Below are 21,974 nucleotides of genomic sequence, written 5' to 3'. Positions count from 1 at the left end.
GATGGCATTTCCTTGAAAAACAAATACAGATGTCCTTCAGCATAACTTACTCAAGAGCTCTGATCTTTGTGGACATTTGAGTATTGGAAACCATTTCAGGTCTGTGACTCAAACCAGAGCTTCTGTAGTCTGTAAACACTTTTTTTTTTTTCAGTGTACATCAGCTTTATAGTAAATAATGACAGTTAGAGAAACCAAGCAATTTCTTATAAATTGAGTCATCTGACTTCAAGACTAGATTAGGAAAGGTGTTCTTAGGTGAATGTGTTTGTGAGAATCAGTCCAGCTGGTGAGGATTTCTCTCTGTAGTGTGTCCCGTTAATGTGGTTCCTAACATTCCAAAATCAAATATCTAGTGAGTGTCCTGTAACATGCTAAATTCTTACCCAAAAGAGGCTAACTCAACTTTTGGTTGTTTACTTGGAAGAAAAATTAACGTGAGACTCCAGCCAGCATGGGCGTGGCTAAAGTTTACTCTGTGTGAATCTACTGTTCTATACCATTACTATAATTTCTTTTAAAATACTGATGGATATCACACTACTGTTGTATTTCTGCTTCAGTTAAGTTACTCTTTGCTGCTGCTTACAAAAAGTCCTTTGCTGTACAGCCTGTGTTACTCTTAAGATCCTGCTTAACAAAATGCAGTCCAGCGGCAAATGAAGTAATAAAATAATATTAATATATGATAGCTTCTGATATTTCACATTAGTACTGCTCATAAGTGAAGGAACTAATGTTTACACAACAAATAATTATAAAATGCACTGTACATGAACAAACCCCACCAACTGGGTGATTGGACACTGTTCTGATGCCTACATTTCTAAATTCTCACCAGAATTTCTTGATTTTCAGTGGCATTTGTTATGCCTGTCTGCACTCACATTGAAGCAAACACGAAGCACTTATAGGCAATTGAAAATGACAGCTCGAGAAAGTAGGAAGTCTCAGTAGTTTGTCCTTTTCTTCTTGTGCTGCTCCCCACCCCCTCTGAATTTAGGGAAGGAATTGCAAATGATATTTCCTTTCCATTCTTAAGCACAGAGATCATTAATGGATTTCACCTTCTACTGCTCTCTAGGAACTTGCTCACTATCAGGTGACAGATCTGAATTGGTAGTAAATTTCAATGGGATGCATGATAAGCAAAGATCAATTGCTTGAAACCCGGTATGAAAAAGCTGTGAGGAAGTAGAACATTTCTGCTCTAAAGACAAAGGAGTGGTAGAGATGTTTCTGCATTTTTAGTGCATTTGAGCCACCTGAAATGTAACAACAACTTGAACTTTTTTCCAAAAGGAATTTTTGAACTACAATCCTAATACAGTCCACAAGAATAAAAGCACAAAGTCCAATGAAACACAACTCCAAACTCCATGTAACAGTATGAAATGGGGAAACTTACTGGAGTGTCCCACACACTGTGGACCCCAGAGTCCAATGCAAGTAATTCACACCATCAAGAAATGGCAAGGGACATAAGGCCCCCTTCTAAAAGAAGGGGTGAGTTGACAAATGGAAGGCTTTCAAAGACTTTAGGAGGAACACAGCACATCTTTTCACATGCAAAATTATGGCCTTTAACTTTGTGCTTTCCTGAAAAGTAAAATTTGATAAAGCAAGGTTACCCATTCTGCTTTTTTTTTTGGGGGGGGGGGGTGGGGTGGGGTGTATGTATTTGGTTCTAAGAAAGAAATGGTGTTTAGTTACTGCTAGGTGATTGCAAGTAAGTGGGGATGCTTTGTCATGTCTATTGTTCTTTCAAGGACCATTGTGCTTTAAAAGCTCATCTCATATTTCTTGATGTTTACATAAACTGAAGGATAAGCGATGCTGGTTAGAGAATATTAAATACTGTTCTGTATGCAGATTAGACAAATTATCAAAGTACACTTGAAGATTCAAGTAGGAAATGTAGGAGTTCAAAAGTTTTTAAGTTTTTTAAAGGCTGTCCTCCTTTAATTATCCTAATTTTTTCAGTACATTCATACCAAAATACTGCATTAGTGGTTGTATGTTACTTCTGCATGCTTTTCTGTTTATAAGGGCATTTAGAGATTTAACCATGAACTAATGAAGAATTTATACTGTAAATCAAATTTTAAAATCTTGATTTAAATGCCCTAAACTTGGAGGCAGCTGAATTACTCAAAGAAAAAGAGTCTAAATAAACATTTTAATTATATGCACTTTAGCAGCACCTTCTTATTTCTACTAAACGTTTTTAGTTAACAGTATAACATTCAGATGATGTTCCTTCTGTCAGAGGTATCTTAATTTCTTTGCCTGCTCATTCTCCTCTGGAGTGAAACCTCAATCCCCGTTTGGTGATCCAGACCAATTGTGAAAACTGCCAGATTCTAAATGCAAGGTTTATCTTTATAAATTTCACATGTGCATAGAAATGATACCAGCTGGTATGAAACAGCAGTTCCTTGACTAGTAGCCCTTCCATACCTGCTCTGTGCTGGCTTCTCTTTTGCCTGCAAAGTAGAAATACCTCAGTAGAGTGAATGCCATGAGAAGACTGCTTTGAAAATACAGCTCCTGAGTGATGGATGACTGTAGCCTGATACAGCTGCATGGGGGCAAATCCAAGATCAGTCTTACATTTTTTGGATAGGCAAACTTCTACACCTTGGTAGAGAAACTTGACTGTTGTATTTCTGTTCAAGAAGTACAGTGCTCTTGATGGCCTAATTCTAACAATCAAAAGCATTGTTAATAAAAATAAGAAGTTATTTAAAGGTTTTTCCTATTTTACTCTCTCCCCTCAAAGCACATGTAAGAACACAAGTCAGCTTGGTTGTGTTGGACAGAGCTGTCACTACATAGCTATGCAAGTGATTCTTCATTGGGTGAAGAAAAGTGCTTTTCTGGAAAAGAAGCTTGAAGTACTGAAACACGCTGTGTTTTCAGTTTACAACTTTCAGTGGTTTTCCACCTTATTGAGAGAACCCAGAAATAACACTTCTTGTTGAATCTTGTGGTGCTTACCTATTTAATTGTTGTAGAAGTTAATCCTTATTTCTGCTTTGGGGGTTGCTAACTTTTGCAAGTTGAGAAGGTGGTGATTCTTTTTCTTAGCAGTGCTTTTCTTCTGTACTTTAGGAATCTTTACAGAACCATCATGAATATCCCCATTTAAGTGGTAGGTCTTGCAGTATGTCCAGCATGCAAATCCAGGTTTTAAGGACTCCATTTTCTGCAATGTAACTGTTAACTAGAAAAGAAAAATCAGTTAGATGCCTCCTCATCCCACTGAGAATATGGAATAAGCAGTTTTCTTGTGTGTTGGTACTCAGGTTGCTTATGTTCCAAATGTAGTATTTATACAACTGGACTGATGCTGCTTGGTAAATGGAGTAATGCTGTGGGTCACATCACTCTTTCCTTTGCTGATGTGGTGACTTGCATGCCAGTGGCCAGTACTAACAGGAAACCACAGCTGCTGTTGTTCACTGCACTGACAGCTGCCTAAAGAAGTAAAACAAACCAAGTAGGGTACAGGAAATGAGATGTCTGAATACAGATGACTTTGTTGGAAAGTACTCTGGCAGTTCCTACTTAAAATAATAAATTCTTCTAAATAATTGCATCCGGTTCTGTGAAAGGTGTAGAACTGGTTAAGCTACTTTTTATGTGATTGCTGATGGTTATTTATCATTAATTGGTCAGTTTCAGAAAACAAAATGAACTTACTGGATTTTTACCTGCTTAGTAGTATGGAAGTGTTTCTGTGTTTGTTAGGTAGCATTTACTATGGAAATAATGCTGTTAAATGGTTTAAAACTTTTTCAAGCCTTTCCAACTGTCCAACAGATCTGTTATAAATGAAACCAAATGAATCAGAGACAGAAAAAGCCTAACTTGTTTGTGCTCACCCAAATTGCTGTAACCAAGTCCCAGCTGCTTCCTCAGTTAAGAAAGGTTTTAAAACCCTCCTTTAGTTCTCGGCTAGATTTAGGATAACTTTCATTTACAGAGGAATTTTGAAAGTTTTTTCAAACATTACTTCTGAGTTCACTCTTTTATGTGAAGACAAATGAGTCTTACTTTATTTGTTCAGTTGACTTGGAGGTGAATGAATTTGATTTCCTGTGTGGTGCTGCCTTGGCTGGTTAGTGGAAGGAGCTATTCTGCACTACAAAACTTTCCTGTTGTCTGGTCTTGGCTGCATTTATTCTGCCTATCAGGATTTATCCTTCTCACTTGGCTCATGAGTTCATATTAATGAGTTTCTTACTGCATAAGGTGACTTATATTCCTGCCAGCCTTGCTGTAGTTTTCCAATTGCAGAGGTCCAAGGCTGGCACTGATCTCAGTGCCCAGTCACAAAATACTCTCTTGCAGACATTATTGTGGTTAAAACAGTGTATATACCTGATGATGGAAACCTAACTTGCAAAAGAAAAACCTCACCATTATTTATTCCTTTTCTAAGAGGGTAAGGAGTAGCGCTATAAGGTATCTTGGAACTAGCAGAGCTGTTTATCTTGGGGTTGAATTAGTGGCTTTGATTTTTTTTAAATCATGCATGGGTGAAAGTTGAGAGCTTTGCTTTTGGCCAGGGGTCTTTCGAGAAGGACATAGAAATGTACCCTATGGACCATGCAACAGATATAACTATAACATGGACCATCTGTAATCTGAAATAAACCTTGGAAATTCATCTAACTCCAAAGGAGCAGGAGAGGTTTTTTTTGGGAAAAAAGGTAATTAGCCTAATTGTGATAACACTTGCAGTGTTACAGCTAAAGCTTGTACAAGTGCCTTACTTTCACAGAATCATTAAGACCTCTAATGAAAATACCTCTAGGAAAATACCTCTAAGATTTGAGTCCAACCTTTGACCAATTTTCATAGGTTTCTGTTCTCTTATTGTAACTTATCTAACTTCACAATTAGTGCAACAGTGGATATACATTTAAATTGCAAATGAAAAAATAAGGAAAGGAATGTATGTCTTGTATTTTACTGTCTTTTAATATGCTAGTTATAATGTGAACCATATAAAGTTTTTGGTTTTACCTTTGATATTCTTGTAAGAGGCTATGCCTTACTCTTTTGGCTGTGAATCCTTTTAGTCTCAGTTTTTTTATATAATCAGCTCACACCATTGCTGGGGTAGCCAGCTTTGTCCTTGATCTTAAATAGTTGTTTTCCCTTGCTACTGTTGGCTCTTTGTCTATTTATAGAGAGATCATACCTCTCTCAGCATTGGGCTTTCTGCATAAACACGTGTTGGAGAGGAATCTCCTGTGTGATAGTCTCCCTCCTGTTCTCTGGGTGATCTTGGCAAACACTTTTTTGTTGCATGAATTGCAACAGCTCCATCTTGTTAGAAATTAGACTCTTAGGAAGAGCATGGAATTTGCCTGCCTTGTGTCAGCACTGTGGTGGCTTCTTGCTTTGTGGCTCCTATGGCATTTGGACCAGCCAGGGCCAACTTGTGTGTTATTTCCACCCTCTGCACACACCCCCCTGCACATGGTAATAATAATAAAAATATCTATGTGGAAGCAGTTTACTGTATCTCCCTGTTTCCGTCCTTGTTTCTACAGCTTTGAGTGCACTCTAATGAGAGATCTAATCCTTTAGGTGGGGCTGAGGTAGTTCTGTAGGTGAGAGACTTTACTTCATAGCCAGATTCCAAGTGCATAAATTCATGTCCTATTTGCTTGCCTGGTAGTGTACTAGATTTGCCATATTCAGATTAAAAATACAAGTCTTATCAATGCACCAGAGGTGCATTTTGAATAAAGAAAATTCTTGGCTTTGCTCAGCATGGATTGAAATAAACATATATGTTTAAACATACTTCAAGTGCAGCTTATTAAAAACATACAATAAGTGGTATACTGAAGTATTCTGTCTGGCTGAATACCTTACAGTCATTTTATACATACTGGCGCTTAAAGCAGAATGGAGGGGTGTCTCTAAGGGGAATGTCTGTCCTACCCCAGCTTTGTAGCTGGCTAGTGCTGTGTAGGAAGAGATAAATATTTTTATCTCCTCTCTTGGCAGTTAGTGAATTGAATTTAGGAATTAGTGGTTCTTGTTACTGATTGGTGTACAGTGTTCTTGTTTTCCAGTACTGAATTACTCATCTTGCTTTGTTAGGTTTATCTGGAATTTCTTTGTCTTCAATAATTACAAATTGGTCACTGAGCTGTTTACCACACTTTTCAAATGATTAAATAAGGCTCAGCAATTTCCTTCTTGGGAAGGCTGGATTGTTTTTCTGAGTCTAGAAAAATGTGTGTGTTCTGAAAGTGTTTAAGAATTGCTTGGACGATATGTCCCTACTGAATTAGGTGTTAGTGAATACTGAGTTTGATGGCAATGCAATCACAATTGCACTGTTTACTAACCAAGTACACATAATCCAGAGTTAAAACATTAAGGAACTAAGGCCCTGCAGTAAGTGCTGGGACTGATTTATGGATATTGCAGAATCCATAGGTGAGCATCTATACTGAAGCTCCCTCAGACTGTGGACTCAAGCCTTTGGACAGGGTCAGGCAAGCTGCTAACCCACAGAGCTGCTGCAGAATCCCGTGTTGCTAACTGGGAGATTAACATGCCTGTAGTCAGTCCTAGGAACTTCCAGAGGATATGATGACATCTGTGTTGCTGAGTGCTGTGTGGCTATTGTAGGATAGCTGCTGCTCTGGAAGGTTTCTTTTGATGAGCAAGCACTTTGCAAATAGGGGTGAGCAGAACAAATGCACCATATTAACAGGAATTGTCATCTGTAAAGGACCCAAATTACTTCCAAGGTTCACAAGTACATGACAACCAGAAGAAAACACTGAAGTCCAAGGAGGACAAAACCCTTAGTTAGATATTAATAATTTAGGCTGAGATGCAAATGTGTTCCAGGTTCTGGGGAACTTGAGAGACTTACTAAGATTTACAAGATACTTAAACAGGAGGAGTAGTTTACCAAGTGTTTTGCTTTGAGCTGTTGCTATGGCAACTGCTGAGGGGTTTTTTGAGACTTTGAATACCCCGTGCTCGTTAGTAGCGAGGGGGCATGTAGGTACTACCATTTAGGATCACTGCACAAGAAGCTCAGAAAATAGTGACACGTACTTCCTTAAATAGATTTGTGGGAGTACTAGAAAGGCAGTAGTCATCCTTGAAAAGGATCCTTGAAAAGGATGACTACTGTACACCACATTTTCTAAGGAAGCATAATAAACATGCTTAACATCACAGAACATATTGAAGTCTGTACAATGTAAAATCTAGTAGGATGTATCCCAAATTTTCTTGGAAATCAAGGTCTTTGTTATGCATATGTTGGTACACCCCTTGCTACAAAATGATAAAATTATTAAAATTATAACTAACTGCTGTTACTATAGAATCCAAAGTAGCCTTGCTGATAAAGGCTGCTTTGATGTGAAGAAGTAACTGAGTGAAGTATAATATCTCTATAATACAGATCATAAAAAAGAAGTTTTAAAAGCACAGACACTGCCATGTAATGATAAAGCCTTCTCTTTATACTGACCAATACTAAAAAATTAAATGAAAACTTACTTCCTTGTTTAGAAGCCTTTGTGCATAGAAAAACAAAGTTACTCTTAGCATACTGTTTAACTTCTTGGGGCGTGGTAAGGAAAGAGAATTCTCAACTGGAACAAGAATTCATATGTTTTCCAATGAAAAGTATTTTCCATGGCCATGAGTCATACTGTAACTTGAGGCTTTCTTCAAACTATTTTTTTGTAGTTTGCTGTAAAAGACACAAGTTTCCAGAGACTTACTGAGTGGAATTTGCCAGAGTTTAAAAAAATTGTAATCTTGCTACCTAACAGTGACTTTGTTTGCTTTTATGTGGTAAGAACCTTAAGAAAAAAAATAGCCAGAAAACCAAACCCAGTATTTGATCTGTGAATATGGTCCATTTTTAGACCTAGGCTATTGAATGCATAGTAATACTGCCAAAAGATGCCACGCAAATGCGTGGCAATACTCCTGCCAAATTAGGAAGCTGTCAAACTAAATTTCAATGATGTCTAAATAGAATAGAAATTAAGTAAGTGTTTTATCTTTGTGCATCTGCTTGCAGATGGAATGTGCAGCATTCTCAGATGCCTGCTTCTCATCAGTCTTAACAGCTTATCAGGAATAACTTCCCTGTCAAGAGGTGGCCCTCCTGTAGAGTAGTTACAATTCCTGGAAAACAGTAACTGGCTGAATTGTGAAAAGGAATTAAGTGTTAGCGCATCCTAAATGTTATGTGCTCCTGCCAGGGAAGGGAAAAATTCATCACACCTGTCAGAGAACTTGGGTTCACATCCTGAACTTCACCTAATGAAAGATTTTACCACATAAACTAGAGAAGAGTGACGAGTAAAGTCAGCACAACTCTCAGAACTGACTAGTCTTCCACTTACAAAGATAAAGCCAGCAGTCAAGCCATTTTAATTACAACTGTTTAAAAGCCTGGAAAAGGAGTTAAACCTTATTCTGAAGTATGAAGTTGTCCAGAAAATAATGGTTTTGACCTCAAGTCCAAAACTTTCCTGTGTTCTGGTATGTGTACATGCCTGACAGGCAGCTCAGTTGAAAGCCTGTCAGTACTTTGTTAGTTTTGGGGCTTTTTCCCTATTTACTTTCATATGAAAACTTGACATTTATTACGTCAAAGTTTGTGGTAATACAAGGAACCAGAGATCTAACTGTTCTACATGCACTGGAGTAAATATGTGCACCAGCACTTCCAGTTAAAGTACTGCTTGTTTACCTCTTCAGATCCTGTCTTCTATATGATTTGCAGGAGAGGCTTCCTTCTCTTTTTGAATTTTGCTTCTCTCTTTAAACTATCCAAGATAACTATCCCAAAGTATTTAGTCTCCTTGCTGCTTTTCATATGACAATAAACATTTTGTGTGCCTGCAGGAGCACATTTATACACAGCTTGGGAGTTTGAAGAGGTAAACGGGTTGAATAAATACACAGTGATCTAGTTCACCTGGGGGGTGGAGGGGCAGAGTTCACTTTTGGCCAACATAGGCTGTGACTCCAAACTTGGCTGGCTTGAGCAATACTCAGATGAGACCTGTCCCCAGAGTACCTGCTCAACCAAGAAGGAATGGTTTCCCCAGGCAGGACAGTTAGTACCATAGGTAGTGCTCATTCTTGCTCAGAGCTTGACAGAAGGATAACTGCTCCTCTGAAGGATCAGGGTAAGACATATTAAAAAAACCCCAACACATTCATGTTCTAACTTTGACTGGTCTTTTGGGCTCTGACAGGTTCTACTTAAATTTTGAATATTACTTCCCATGAGAAAGTTATTGAAAGCTCAGATGTTAACTCCTTGCAGCTGAGTCAGAAACTACTTGGTTTGCTTTTGGAGACCACCCTTCTCCCATATACACAATAAATTTAAATTCTGTTCTGCAGAGGCATGGTACTTTCTTTTACTGATTGAACTCACATAAGAAAGCAGCACTTGGCCCTCAGCTTTATTTGAGCAGCACTTAGTTCCTTTGAAACTGGGATTGTTTCCAGAGCATTCAGGAATGGCTTTCATAGCAGCACAGTGCTTTAGTTTGGATAATGTATGCTGGCCTTTTTTCACTCCTGAGAACCTGAATATGGTCTTCTCTTTACATAATAGGAAATTTGTGGTGCCATGTTCTGGCATCTAAAGGACACTCTGTGCTTGCTACAAACCACTGTGCAACTTGGCAGAACCTACAGCCAAAGATTTGGGGAGTAAAGATGGGAATAATAAATTATTCACGGCTCTGTTGTATCCTTGGTTAAGTAGGAGAAGCTTGGATAGAAACAAACATACAGCTGTAGGACCCTTTTGGTTGTGGCCACATGACTTGGGGCACATGTTGATCTTAAACATCATATTTAAGCATCTCTAGTTCTCTGCATCTGCTCTGTCAGTTTGGTTAAATATTTCCTACTCTGTAGCTACCTTCAGATACATGAATCTTAACTTTGAGTTCAATAAATTTATTGGATTTTTCCATTTTCAGAAGACTGGTAAGAGTCAGGAAGGCGAAAGATCTCCTTACATTTGTGTAAACAATTTTTTACTCAGCTCTGGGCTGCCTTGAATGCTGAGCTCACTCATTGTGCATCTGAGCTGCTGCCAGCACACAACAAACTGAATTTGCATTTGTACCATGTGTCAGCACACACTTGCAGCCCTGCTGAGTGACTTGGAGCAGGGAATGCAGGTGTGGGCTGGCTTCAGTCTGGGTGTGGGATGGGTGGCCTTGTCTTACAAGCTTGCTGGTGTAGGACTATTCCCTCAAAATGTTTTGAAAAAATTCAAACTAGCAGAGTGGTTTGTTGCTTTTTGTTTTGTGGCTGTGCCTAGCAGCCAGGGCCTTAAAGTCAAGGCTTAGAACTTAACAGCAGCTTGTATTACTCCATCAAAAAGATCTTGATTATAACCTGTACTGATAAGTTATGTTCAGGAACAAAGTTATTTTTTTATATACAATGAATGAAGTCCAAAGCTAAAGATCTTGGGAATGCTGAAGAGCTTTATCAGCCTCTCAAAAACTCTTCTCTTAGCTACCTGTTAGCTTGATTCATTGTCATCACAAGGAATATTCACTTTTTCCCCTAAGTGCTTTCCCTTTTTTCCTGAGTGCTGCCATTAAGCTACTTCATAGAAAATTACTGAAGTAGTGAATTTCTGCTACATAAAAGAGAAACATTTAAGTAGGGGAACAGGTTCTTGTTCTTTATCTCTTAGAGTAAATAAGTTGATAAACAACCTATTTGCATGCTAAAGATTGTTGGTGTGGATTAACCCTTCCCAATTTATAAACACTTATGAAGGTGTTTAGTGAATTCCTATTTTTTCTCATGTGTCTTTTGCAGGTATTCGTTACAGTATGGATGTTAGTGTGGATGAAGTGAAAGCCTTAGCATCTCTCATGACGTACAAATGTGCTGTGGTTGGTAAGTGCTCATTTTTCAAGGCAAGATTTCAATCGTCAGTTTCAATCAGTACTGATGTAATTACATAGAAAAACCAAGCATGTAAAGGATTAAACTGAATTTCGGACACTAATCTCTAATTTAAATCTGTAGCAAGGTGGAAAAATCTATAGTGACCAAAATAATAATACGTATTCCCTTTCCTGTCACTGAAAATACTTAAATAAGGTTGCATTTTCATTTGAAAAGTCCAGATTCTGCTTACTACCATCTCCCATAAAAAGTACTACATCTTGAACTCATGTTCAAGAATGACAAACTTGGATTAGTAGGGGACTAATTTTAGCGGGAACAGATGGAGGCTGTAAAAGATTCAGGCAGGGGAGCTATGGAGAGCAAAGGATAAAATTCCTTTATAAAGAAGTATAATTTGTACACAGCTACTAAATTGTAGAGGAGTTTGGGGAGAATCTGCAAATTATGAGTAAGAAAAGAAATTACTTTCCCCTAATGTATACAAGTGTGCTTAGGACTCCCAAAGTAAAATTTTTGAGCTAAACCAGTTAAATAAAAAAGATGAAATTTATCATTTCTACAAGTGTAAAGTACAAGAGATATTTAAGCATAGAAAATTTAAATAATGAACTTTCGGCTTTTAAAGACCATTTTCAAAGTGCCTTGAAAGATCTCCCAGTTTTATAAATAGAGTACCTAGATCAGATTATAACTTACACTTCAGAAGCCATAAATGTAGCAAAACCAAAATCACCACTAAAATCAAAGATATAATTACACATCTTTCTCAAGTGTTCTGCCTTTATTGCTGAAAAAGTAAAATGATTTTCCTTTGCATTCTTGTAGATGTGCCATTTGGTGGGGCAAAGGCTGGTGTCAAGATCAATCCCAAGAACTACACAGTAAGCCTAATCATAGATAAAAATTTGGGTATCTGCAATACTGAAGCCAGCCAGTTAAAAAAACTCTTCTAAGGGCATTATTGACCACTTAAAACCTCCTGCCACTTCTGCCTCTGTAAAGGCTGAATGTAGCCTGTGCATGCAATAGGTAGGAAAAGAATTTTTAAAAGGTCTGTGTTTCAGAGGCGGAATACTTCAATTACTTAATTTATTATTTTTTTCTGAAAATCAGGAGACTACAAATAATTTGGAACCTGGAAATTTTTTAAAGTTGATACTGTTAATAGAAGCTTAAATTAAGTTACTCTTCGAAAAAAAGTTAATGTTTTTGTTTATTTTGACTAACAGTTTTATGCTCCATTAAACTATTCTCTGCAGTGTTCCAGTGTGAATAATAACTAACTTGGCTTATAAAAGGTTTACTGCAGGCTTGCCTTCTTGCCCTAATTAAAACAACTTGTACAGAAAGGAATACTAGAATACATAACAGATATTCTAAGCTCAAAGCTCCTGTAAGGATTTGTGTCAAGTCATTTGGCTGTGTTGATTACACAACTGGCAGGGCCAGCTCTTGCTGTTGCTGGTTGTAAATCGCTCACACAGGATATCAGATTTGTTTGCTGGAAATCTCTGCTGTGGGCACAGGTGGTTCTTCCTGTGCCATGCTCCTAATTTGTCATGGATCAGAATGTACAGAAAGAAAGCCCAATGTTTCTTGTGCTGCCTGAGTACCAACTAGGAGTGCTAGGGAGTGGCATATAAATTATATAAATTATGAATCATCCTTTCTTCTAAAAGAAGAGGGTGTTGCCTTATGCTTGGGCTAAGTTTGAGCAAATACTCATAAGCACTAATGATTTCTTCTGATATTTATTGCGTTTTCTCTATAGGACAATGAATTGGAAAAGATCACAAGAAGGTTTACCATGGAGCTGGCAAAAAAGGGCTTTATTGGTATGTTGGGCAGCTTTACTATTCAAATTTAGGAATCTGATTTATTGTGCATTGGCAGTGTCCGTTAGATGATAGATAACAGTATTTTTGAGAGCTGTAAACAATTTGGGTACAGAACTTTCCGCAAGAACTACAAAGAATTGAGTCATTGCATCCCAGTGCATTTTAAAGGGAACTGTGTCTTAACTTTTTCTGGTGGCTGTTCTAGCTATGAGAAGCCACAAAAGCTGAGGTCACGGTATCCAAAATTAATCACTTTCCTCTCAGAGTTAGATCATAAAATGGTGACCATATTTGTTGCAGTTTTTGTCTCTAATAGCAAGCTCTTCACTGTTACTGTTTCCTGTAGTCTCAGTTGAGGCTTTTGGCAGGTATCTGAGGAAAGAGAGGAAGGAAATAGAAGATCCACCCCAGCAAAAGTTGATGGCTTCACCCATGGCAACCAGAGGCTGGAAGGGAAGCGTAGGCAAGAAGCATAAGAGCCTGTTGTAACAGAACCTCAGCTTCTGTAATGTCAGTAGAGCTTTATTCACACTCAGCCCTGAGCTGTTCTGGTCCCTTTGCTGTCTGGACATCTGCACTGCAGAAAGTTGACAATTGCTGGCTCAACTTTTAATTGAAGGGAGCAGCTTTACCCAGTGAAGGTTCTTACTCAAATGAATAATGAGGCATGTAACTAGTTAAAAGTCTGTCATGTATTCCTCATATCTTGGGAATGTCTATCCTTTAATCTGCATTTTCTTGCTCCTCAGCCAGAGTGTTTGCTGCTCTTCCAGACAGAGCATTTATCATCTAAATTAAGCTCCTTTATAAACACACTTACTGATGTTACATGTGACTATGGTTTTACTATACACAATGCAAGCAATAGTGATAATTACTTCTGTGACAATTAAAATGGTTTGATAAAATTATCTTCCTTTTTGGCTCTCTGGTTGGTGCTACACAACTTTCACAAACCTTTTAAAAATACTTAGAAAAAATTGTTGGGGCAGAGTTGCATATAATATCCTGATTAGCAAGTTTCTATGATCTTAAATTGTCTGGGGAAATACTATTTTTAGCGATCTACAAAAAACAGATTTTTTTTTTTAATTTCAACAGATGTGTTAGACTTCTTTTAAAGGTTTATTTAATCAAGAAAGAGAAATGAAGCCTTTCTTGAAGTAAGCAGTAAAATCAAATGCATGTGCTACAGTGCAGTGACTCGATACAGCCTACCTTCAATATTTAAACTCACCAAGGAACAGAAAGGAAATTCTTATGCAGAAGAAGCCAATCAATATCACATTATATAGAAATCATACCCAGATAGCAACCTCCCTGCAAAAACACCCAAACCACTGCTCTTCTTATTGACAAAGTGGCTTTCACCTTTTATCAAATGGCTTATGTAAAGGTTGGGGGTTTTGATAATATTGTACAAAGGTGTGGTACAGCATCTAAAACTGCATTGAGTCCAGAAGAATATGTTGCTTGCATAGTAAACTGAGGATTAAACAGGAAAACAGTTCTTCTCTGCCAAGGCCTGCACAGTTCCCAAGGGAATAATGATTGGCAATAACTATTTGTGTTGGATCCTAAAGAGCTGTTTTCACTGTTGCCAACAGGACCTGGTGTGGATGTGCCTGCTCCTGATATGAGCACGGGGGAGAGGGAAATGTCCTGGATTGCTGACACCTATGCCAGTACCATAGGACACTATGTAAGTCTTGTGCAGAGGCTTTCAAGTGGAAAAGCTGCCTAATCATATAAATTTGTTTACTTCCTGGATCTAAAAATATTCTTGCAAACTGTGACAACCTCAGTGGTGTGAGGATTTTAGGGTACAGCAAAGATTAAAAAAATAGCTTTAAGGATGATATTCTTACACTAGCCTTAAAAGAAGCTTCTCTGATACAATACTGGTTGCAATTATTCAAAAAAAGAAAATACACTGATTTTAAAGGTATATAGTCTAAACTTGGTTTCTATTTCTATAATTTTCCTCTGTTTTTCATTGGTACTGTAATTACTAATTTAAAATTGTTAACTGATAACTGAATTTACAAGTTTTATTAAATACATGCTTTTTTTCATTCAAGAGACCATGCAAATTACATTCACACTATTGGTATAACTACTAAAAGTTTTAAGACTCTCTGCAGTCTCCTGGAAGCAGCAAGTTTCATTGTGGAACGCAGCAAATTCTTCAAAGTGTAAAGCAAAAGGACACTGGCATAATTTATAGCCCAGGAGGCAATAAAAAGATTTGCTGTATTGAAGAGTTCTCATGCAGTTTTATACAAAAGCTCCAATTTTTTTAAAATTAAACTAAACCCTGTTAGAGAAGTTTTCAAATGGATGAATTTCTTATTTTTACCACTTTATAAGCTCACCTTACTGTGTAGTCCTACACATTCTTATGATTCAATGACAACAGAAAAGAAAATAACTACTGAGGATTACAATTGGATTTGCCCTACAACAGCTTCTTTTTAGACTCCCTCTGTATGGCAGTATCCTATTGAAAAATAAAAAAAACTGAGAGAATTCAGAAATGCTTTTTTAGAAAGTTAATTGAAAATTGAAATAAGGGCACCGGGGCAATGTTAGTTTCTTGAATTTTGTTGGGTTGCTTGTTTGTACTCGAGAGAGTGGTAGCCACAGTGGAACTCCCGGGCTATTGTGGAAAATGACCAGGTAATGGAGAGGGAAAGTGAGAATTCTGACAAGGCTATAAAAAGGGGAATAATCCATCAAAACCAGTTTCTAGAGGAAGATGTTTCAGACAACTATCTGTCTGGGACACCAAGAGCAAAAATAAAGGTGATTAAGGAATACTAAAAAGATAAAAATGACCATGGGGGAAGAAGGGAAGGGAACTAAGAGCAGAAAATGAGCAATGAACAACAGTGAAACAAGCCGTAATTGCAAACACAGATGGAAGCTGTGCAACACTGCTACATTCAGTGGAGTGGAAAGATAACTCTGGTGAGAGGGATCTGTCTGAGATACAGACCTGATGGCTCTGTGCTTGCACACTGCACACAGCTGTGTTCAGGGAGTTTCAAGTGGGAAGGATAAAGCAAATAACAGATATAAGCAGATAAAGGAAGTTTGCTCAAAACCAACCATTCAGAGTGAGGAAGCTGAGAGACAAGGAGGGCGTCATTGCAGGAGGGAAAGGGGTAAAGAAAGGAGCTAAGGTTAGTGCCTGAACACCACCAACTAAGCTCATAAGCTACCAGTGCTGAAATAGAAGTCTCATGCTAGCTATGAGGCATTTTTCAAGGTTCTCAGTAAAAGCCATGCTCTTTGGTTTTCACCCAAGATGTGTTGAAAGTTTTTGCTTATTGACTTGAAACCAAAGATTTTAGGACTTTGACATCAGCCGTGGCTTTTATATGTGACTTCAAGAAGACCTGGATCTGTCGTCACTTCATGCTCTATTTTCTTGCCAAACCATGCAAGTTGTTAATAACTACCATGTTAACTGTTCCAGAAAATCCATCTGAAGTTGCTGGATCACTGAGTTACATATGGCTGAAGTTTTTTATTAAATTAATCCTTTCCGCTCTTCTGCACTTCCTGACAATCAACTGACTTTCGGTACACAGGAAAGGACTTTGATAAATACATTCTTATATATGGTGGGAAGCTGTATTTCTTCACATATTTATAAAATATGTTCCCTCTTTTTTGAATGCACAAAGCCCCCAAAACATAGTTTAAGACCATATAACAGAATAAAAACCTGAAAGTCCATCAAAGCATCAGGCCAAGTCGTTCCAAGAGAACACCCCTGCCAATGTTTGTTACAGTTGACATGCCACAAGAGGGAGCATGCAGCTTATGGAGAGCAGCGAGCTGTGTTTTGGGAGGCTGAATTAGAAATTCTGTGGCAAGCCCAGCATCACCTTCATTGTTCTTAAAGAGGCTTATATGTTAACTCACTGACATTTCCAGCAGTAAATAGTTTTAGTCTTCATTATGGCTCTAGTCTCCTCCAGCCATTCTGCCTTCACTTACTTTTGTCTGCTCCTTTCCTTCCTCTCACCAAGCACCCTGCACCACAGGCATGCAAATGCCTTTGGCACAAGGGATGGAGCAGAGGGAGCCTCCCAGTGAATGTGTGGCTGGTGGAATGGAAACCCATCCGGCTGCTGGCACTCTCATTTCAGTGGATTCTCTTTCATCCCTCCTTTTTCACTTGTGCTGGAAGCCAAGCCACCATGTGACTGTGCTCCCAGGGTGTGGGAGCATGGGAACCACTGGTGACAGAAGAGGGAGTTCCAGTGTCTGGTTTGGAAGAATTTCTTTCATGTTATTAATTCCAATTGGAAAAATCAGTGATGGTTTTATATAGCTATTTTATCTTGGCTGAGTATCTGGAATATGGAAAACCTAATTTTGTTGCCACCAAATTAAGAATAGAGTCTTGATTGTAAATGCTGCTTTTCTGAATAAAAGTAGTAAATCCACAACTTTTCCCATATGACCTTCAAACTGCAGATTTCCTCTGAGAGCATCCCTGTATTCTGACTACAGACTTCATGCCTCATTTTGTAATTGTAAAATAACTGAATTTGTTATAAAGGAACACTAAACACTGTTTAAAGATGATTAAAAGCCAGTTCAAGGATATGTCTGAGCCCTTAAAAAAACTAAGATATCAAAAGTAGTGATGTAAAGAAATTGTGGCTGTAAATAGGAGCTGACTTTAAGAAACATTCCTGAAAGATTTTTGATTTGTCTGCTTGTGGATGTCACCATGATACACAGACTGAAATTAACACACACACTTAGAGGCAACAAAAAATTACAGACCATATCCACAATTGCATTACAAAACTTTCCTGACAGAATATTCTGAGGTGTTCACTCAAAGTGAGGAAGGAAATCATCTTTACAAACTAAATTCATTTAAGCTGTATCATGTTCTGACTCTTAAAATTTCTGTTTTCCTTTATGTCAAAAATTCTTGTTCCAGCTGTTTTTTGGTTGATTAATTCCATGTCTCACAAGTCCTTTGCTGTTTTACAGGATATTAATGCACATGCATGTGTAACTGGTAAACCCATCAGCCAGGGTGGGATCCATGGACGTATATCTGCAACTGGCCGTGGTGTCTTCCATGGAATTGAAAATTTCATCAATGAAGCCTCATATATGAGTTTATTAGGAATGACTCCAGGATTTGGAGATAAAACATTTGCTGTTCAGGTAACTTTTTTCCTTAGACAGTAGGAAAAGAAGTAGTACACAGACTTTCAGTAGAGCTGTTTTTAAAACAGGCTGTAGCCCTTAAAAACTGAGAGAGCTTTTAAATTTCCAACTTAACCTTTACTCTCAAACTTTAGAAACATTTTTCAAACAACATAGCATCCTTTATTTTGGACTGGTTTTTATAAACTGAACTTTCCATTGCACTCTACAGGCACACAGCCAAATCTCTGTAGTCATTATGATCTTGTAAGCTACAAACACCAAAATGAAATACTGTTACATGAAGTCTTTAAACTAAGCACACTTTTCAGTGAGCTGTGACACTGGTTTTACCTACACAAATTTTGTTGCAATGTTTTACAATAAAAAATGTAAGAAGAGGAGAAATTGAGGGTTCCATTACAGAATAAGCAGTTGGAAAAATAGAAACTAAGACCTTATCCTAAATTTATAGGGTTGAATGCACATTTTTGGTGTTCCTAAGACTTAGGGATTTATGTAGTTGAATTTTGAAAGTGTTTGATTAGTCAGTAGTATGCATTATCATTCCTAAGATTTCCAAGAGAGGAAACTTGTTCAACTTTAAACAATATGTTAAATTTAGCATTTGAGGAACTGATTTGTTTTGTTGCTTTCAAAAGTCCTTGTTAGAAAAGAAATAGCAGAGTAATTGTAACATCCAAGTTGTCCTCTGGTTAACCTGTGGTCTGCAACAAACATCTCTGCCCTGCACAGGCCCAGCAGCACACTCCTCTCCCTGCACTTTAGCATTTTCAGGCCTGGCAGAGGACTAACCAACAGGCACTTAAGCAAAACTTGGACTGAAAACATGGCCATAAGAAAAGCAGAAAATTCTCATAGGAAAATGAATCTAGAGCATTTCAAAGAGACCTAAAGCATGATTGACTCTTCTATCAAAGTTTGCTTCTAATACATAAGCAAAAATCCCAAATATAATTGAAGCTGTGTTATAAAGGAATTGATTATTCCTGTATAACATATATTTATCCTATATATTTATAGTTTTTTTTTCACCACAGAATTGTACTAGAAACTTCAACATTGATCATATGACTTTTTGCCTGCTAAGTGTCTTCTTTTATTTCCAGAACATCAACATTCTGGAAGTAAAGGAACTTAATGGCCTGGAATTAAGTCAGTAGTCATACAAAAATCCATTAATCCCTTTATGAGGGTGCCAGTCACAAAGTAGATACCCAGAACATTCCCAGGTTGATAAACATCATCATTTTGACACTTTCATAGCAGCATTACCCCTCCTTTCTATATTTCCAGTATAAAACACTCATCACAACTGTACCTTACTGGCATCATTTCTGCAGTGAGATTCAGACAATAATAGCATGGATGTAGATTTCTTCCATCTTGCCTATGCACATCTAATGCCAAGATATGCCAATAGATGAAGAACTATTTAAAACTGTATTAGCCCTAGCAGTAACCATCATTTTAACTGGAGGGTTAACTACTTTACCTTTCTCTTTCTCTCAGGGGTTTGGTAACGTGGGCTTGCATTCTATGAGATACTTGCATCGTTTTGGTGCAAAATGCGTCGCTGTCGGAGAGTTCAATGGTTCCATCTGGAATCCTGATGGGATTGACCCAAAGGAACTAGAAGATTTCAAATTGGTATGAAACTTAGCTAAGCAGAAAGAGTTTCATTTTTGTCAGCTTAGCAAGTAGATAGAACGACTGATGACTGTAAACTGGTGTTATGATATTTAAAGCATGCTGCAAGTAGTCCTTACAAAATGGCTTAGAAATATTGATTCTTCTGACTTTCTTTCTTATCCCCAACAAGAATGCAAATGCAGGTGGTACCTTTTTTACCCTTTAACCTGACTCTCGAAAAAAGGCCTGTATGTGTGCAGGCTAACTACTTTGTTTTCAGAATTGGAATTATTCTATTGCCGTTCTTATGCCTAAACTAGAAAGGACATCTTAAGGAACCAGGGCCAGGAGGTTCCTGAAGGATTCCTGACTGAGAATCACAAGCACATGGTTGTTTAAGATGTACAAAGTGTACTTTTGCTGTTTCTTACCTATTGGATGTTTCTGAAAGAATGAAAGCCTGCCTGGCAGTGTGACTTGAATGTGTAGTTTATAATGAAAACTGCATGTGGTCTTTTTATTTCAGCTTCCAAGTGAAGCAGACTTGAGGAGACAGTTCACAGGCACTAAAATACAGTCTTCTACTTAAAGCTTCTTAGGGGCTTATTTTATCTATCTTCTTTTATATAGGGAATATTTCAATTTCTTTATCACCCTCTTTTTCAAAAGAATGTAGATTCTATCACTAAACAAAGGCTATCATTGTAGTACTGAATTTTAAAAACCATTTGAATCTTACATGATGCAACTTCTTCTGGGTGTAGCAGACTAGTGAGTCATTTTGGTTGTTTGAAAACTATTTTAAGAGTTGAGAGGAACCTTTTTTTTTAAATATTCCAGAGACCAAATGTTTCTCAGTGTCTTTATGCAGACAGCAGTTATGCTTCAGTCTTGGGAACTTTGTTCCTGAAGCTTTGTAGCTTGCTTTTTACGTCTAAGTAAGGATAGGAATTACATTGTGTGCTGTCTCCCTAGTATTGTTGCTTCTCCCCTTTCTCACTCAAAGTCAAAAGGGAAGAAATTGGTATGAGTGCACAACACACTAAAACCACTGTGGTTTGTTTTCTTCACACAGCAACACGGGACAATCATGGGCTTCCCTAAAGCAAAGCCACTTGAGGGCAGCATTCTGGAAATAGACTGTGACATTCTCATCCCTGCTGCCAGCGAGAAGCAGTTGACCAAGGCCAATGCACACAAGGTTAAAGCAAAAGTAAGTCAGAGAGTTGAAATGGAAACCAGAGATGGTCTGTTTAAATACTAATATTCAATAATCAGCATGAACAATCCCAAATCTATACCTCTGAGTTACTCTGTGCTGTGATTTCTTTCAGATTATTGCTGAAGGTGCCAATGGGCCAACAACTCCTGAAGCTGACAAAATCTTCTTGGAGCGGAATATCATGGTTATCCCTGTAAGGTTCTATCATGACCTTTGATTTTCATTTCAAAGGAACATTTTTGTGAAGAATACCAAGACCCTGGTTATTTAAGGCTTTTATTAATAGCCGTTCATTCTCTAAGAGTGTTTTTAATAACTGATGTCTAGGAAATGGGTGTCAGTGTTGCTGAAGAAATATAATATTTATTAAAGACCTCACTACAACTGTAAATGACCAAAGATAATGATAGTTTGCTGACATTTGCTCAATCAAAACATGCACTAAACACAGAAAGAAGGAAGAGTAAATATTCTGGCCAGTTTGCAGACATGGTGTGTCTAGGTGGTGCTCTGACAGAACTGTGTACTGCAGAGTGTATAGAGTATGTGTAGTGATAGTTTGAAATAAGACCTATCCAGCTATAATGACAATTTTTTTCACAGAGGAAGGGTGATCAAGTGATCTTGCTAGACAGAGTAGCTGATCTTCAGCCTTTACTCACTGAGATGGCCTAATAATGCTCTAATTTTCTTAAAGATTTGTGCTAAAATAGAAGTAATTGGTCTGTCAAACACACCTGAACTAGATGTGTTCTAAAGTCAAATCCTATTTTAAATCAGTAGAAGTAATCTCTGAACTGAAGAAGAGAATGTTGTCCTGTAACTGTAAGAACTAGATTGTCTTCTCTACTGCAGTTTAAAGTAGTGCTTTGGACATGATATTGCTTGCTTTTGCCACTACCATGAGGCAAAGCACATGATAGTGCTTTGTCACATGGTCACAATTCAAAGTATTTCTTCTTTCTGTGCAGGATCTTTACCTGAATGCTGGTGGTGTAACAGTATCCTACTTTGAATGGCTGAAAAACTTGAACCACGTCAGTTATGGCCGTCTGACTTTCAAATATGAAAGAGATTCAAACTACCACTTGCTCAGTAAGTGCTCA

The 21,974-nt window shown here is 37.8% G+C and overlaps 1 protein-coding gene across 1 annotated transcript in view; it reads left to right on the top strand.

The window, feature by feature from the left end:
- Positions 1 to 21,974, top strand: part of GLUD1 (glutamate dehydrogenase 1) — a 28,063-nt gene that overhangs the window by 1,218 nt on the left and 4,871 nt on the right. Inside the window, exons 2-10 of the mRNA XM_050976396.1 lie at positions 10,876 to 10,956; positions 11,797 to 11,852; positions 12,743 to 12,806; positions 14,417 to 14,511; positions 17,832 to 18,011; positions 19,527 to 19,664; positions 20,722 to 20,859; positions 20,981 to 21,061; positions 21,840 to 21,963. Of these exons, the coding sequence (XP_050832353.1) occupies positions 10,876 to 10,956; positions 11,797 to 11,852; positions 12,743 to 12,806; positions 14,417 to 14,511; positions 17,832 to 18,011; positions 19,527 to 19,664; positions 20,722 to 20,859; positions 20,981 to 21,061; positions 21,840 to 21,963 (957 nt within the window). The remainder of the gene's footprint in view (positions 1 to 10,875; positions 10,957 to 11,796; positions 11,853 to 12,742; positions 12,807 to 14,416; positions 14,512 to 17,831; positions 18,012 to 19,526; positions 19,665 to 20,721; positions 20,860 to 20,980; positions 21,062 to 21,839; positions 21,964 to 21,974) is intronic.

Source organism: Serinus canaria, chromosome 6 (genome assembly GCF_022539315.1).
Source record: "Serinus canaria isolate serCan28SL12 chromosome 6, serCan2020, whole genome shotgun sequence".
In the NCBI taxonomy this organism is placed as follows: Eukaryota; Metazoa; Chordata; class Aves; order Passeriformes; family Fringillidae; genus Serinus; species Serinus canaria.
Note: the sequence above shows the minus strand (reverse complement) of the source record. Positions and strands in the feature narration are given on the sequence as shown.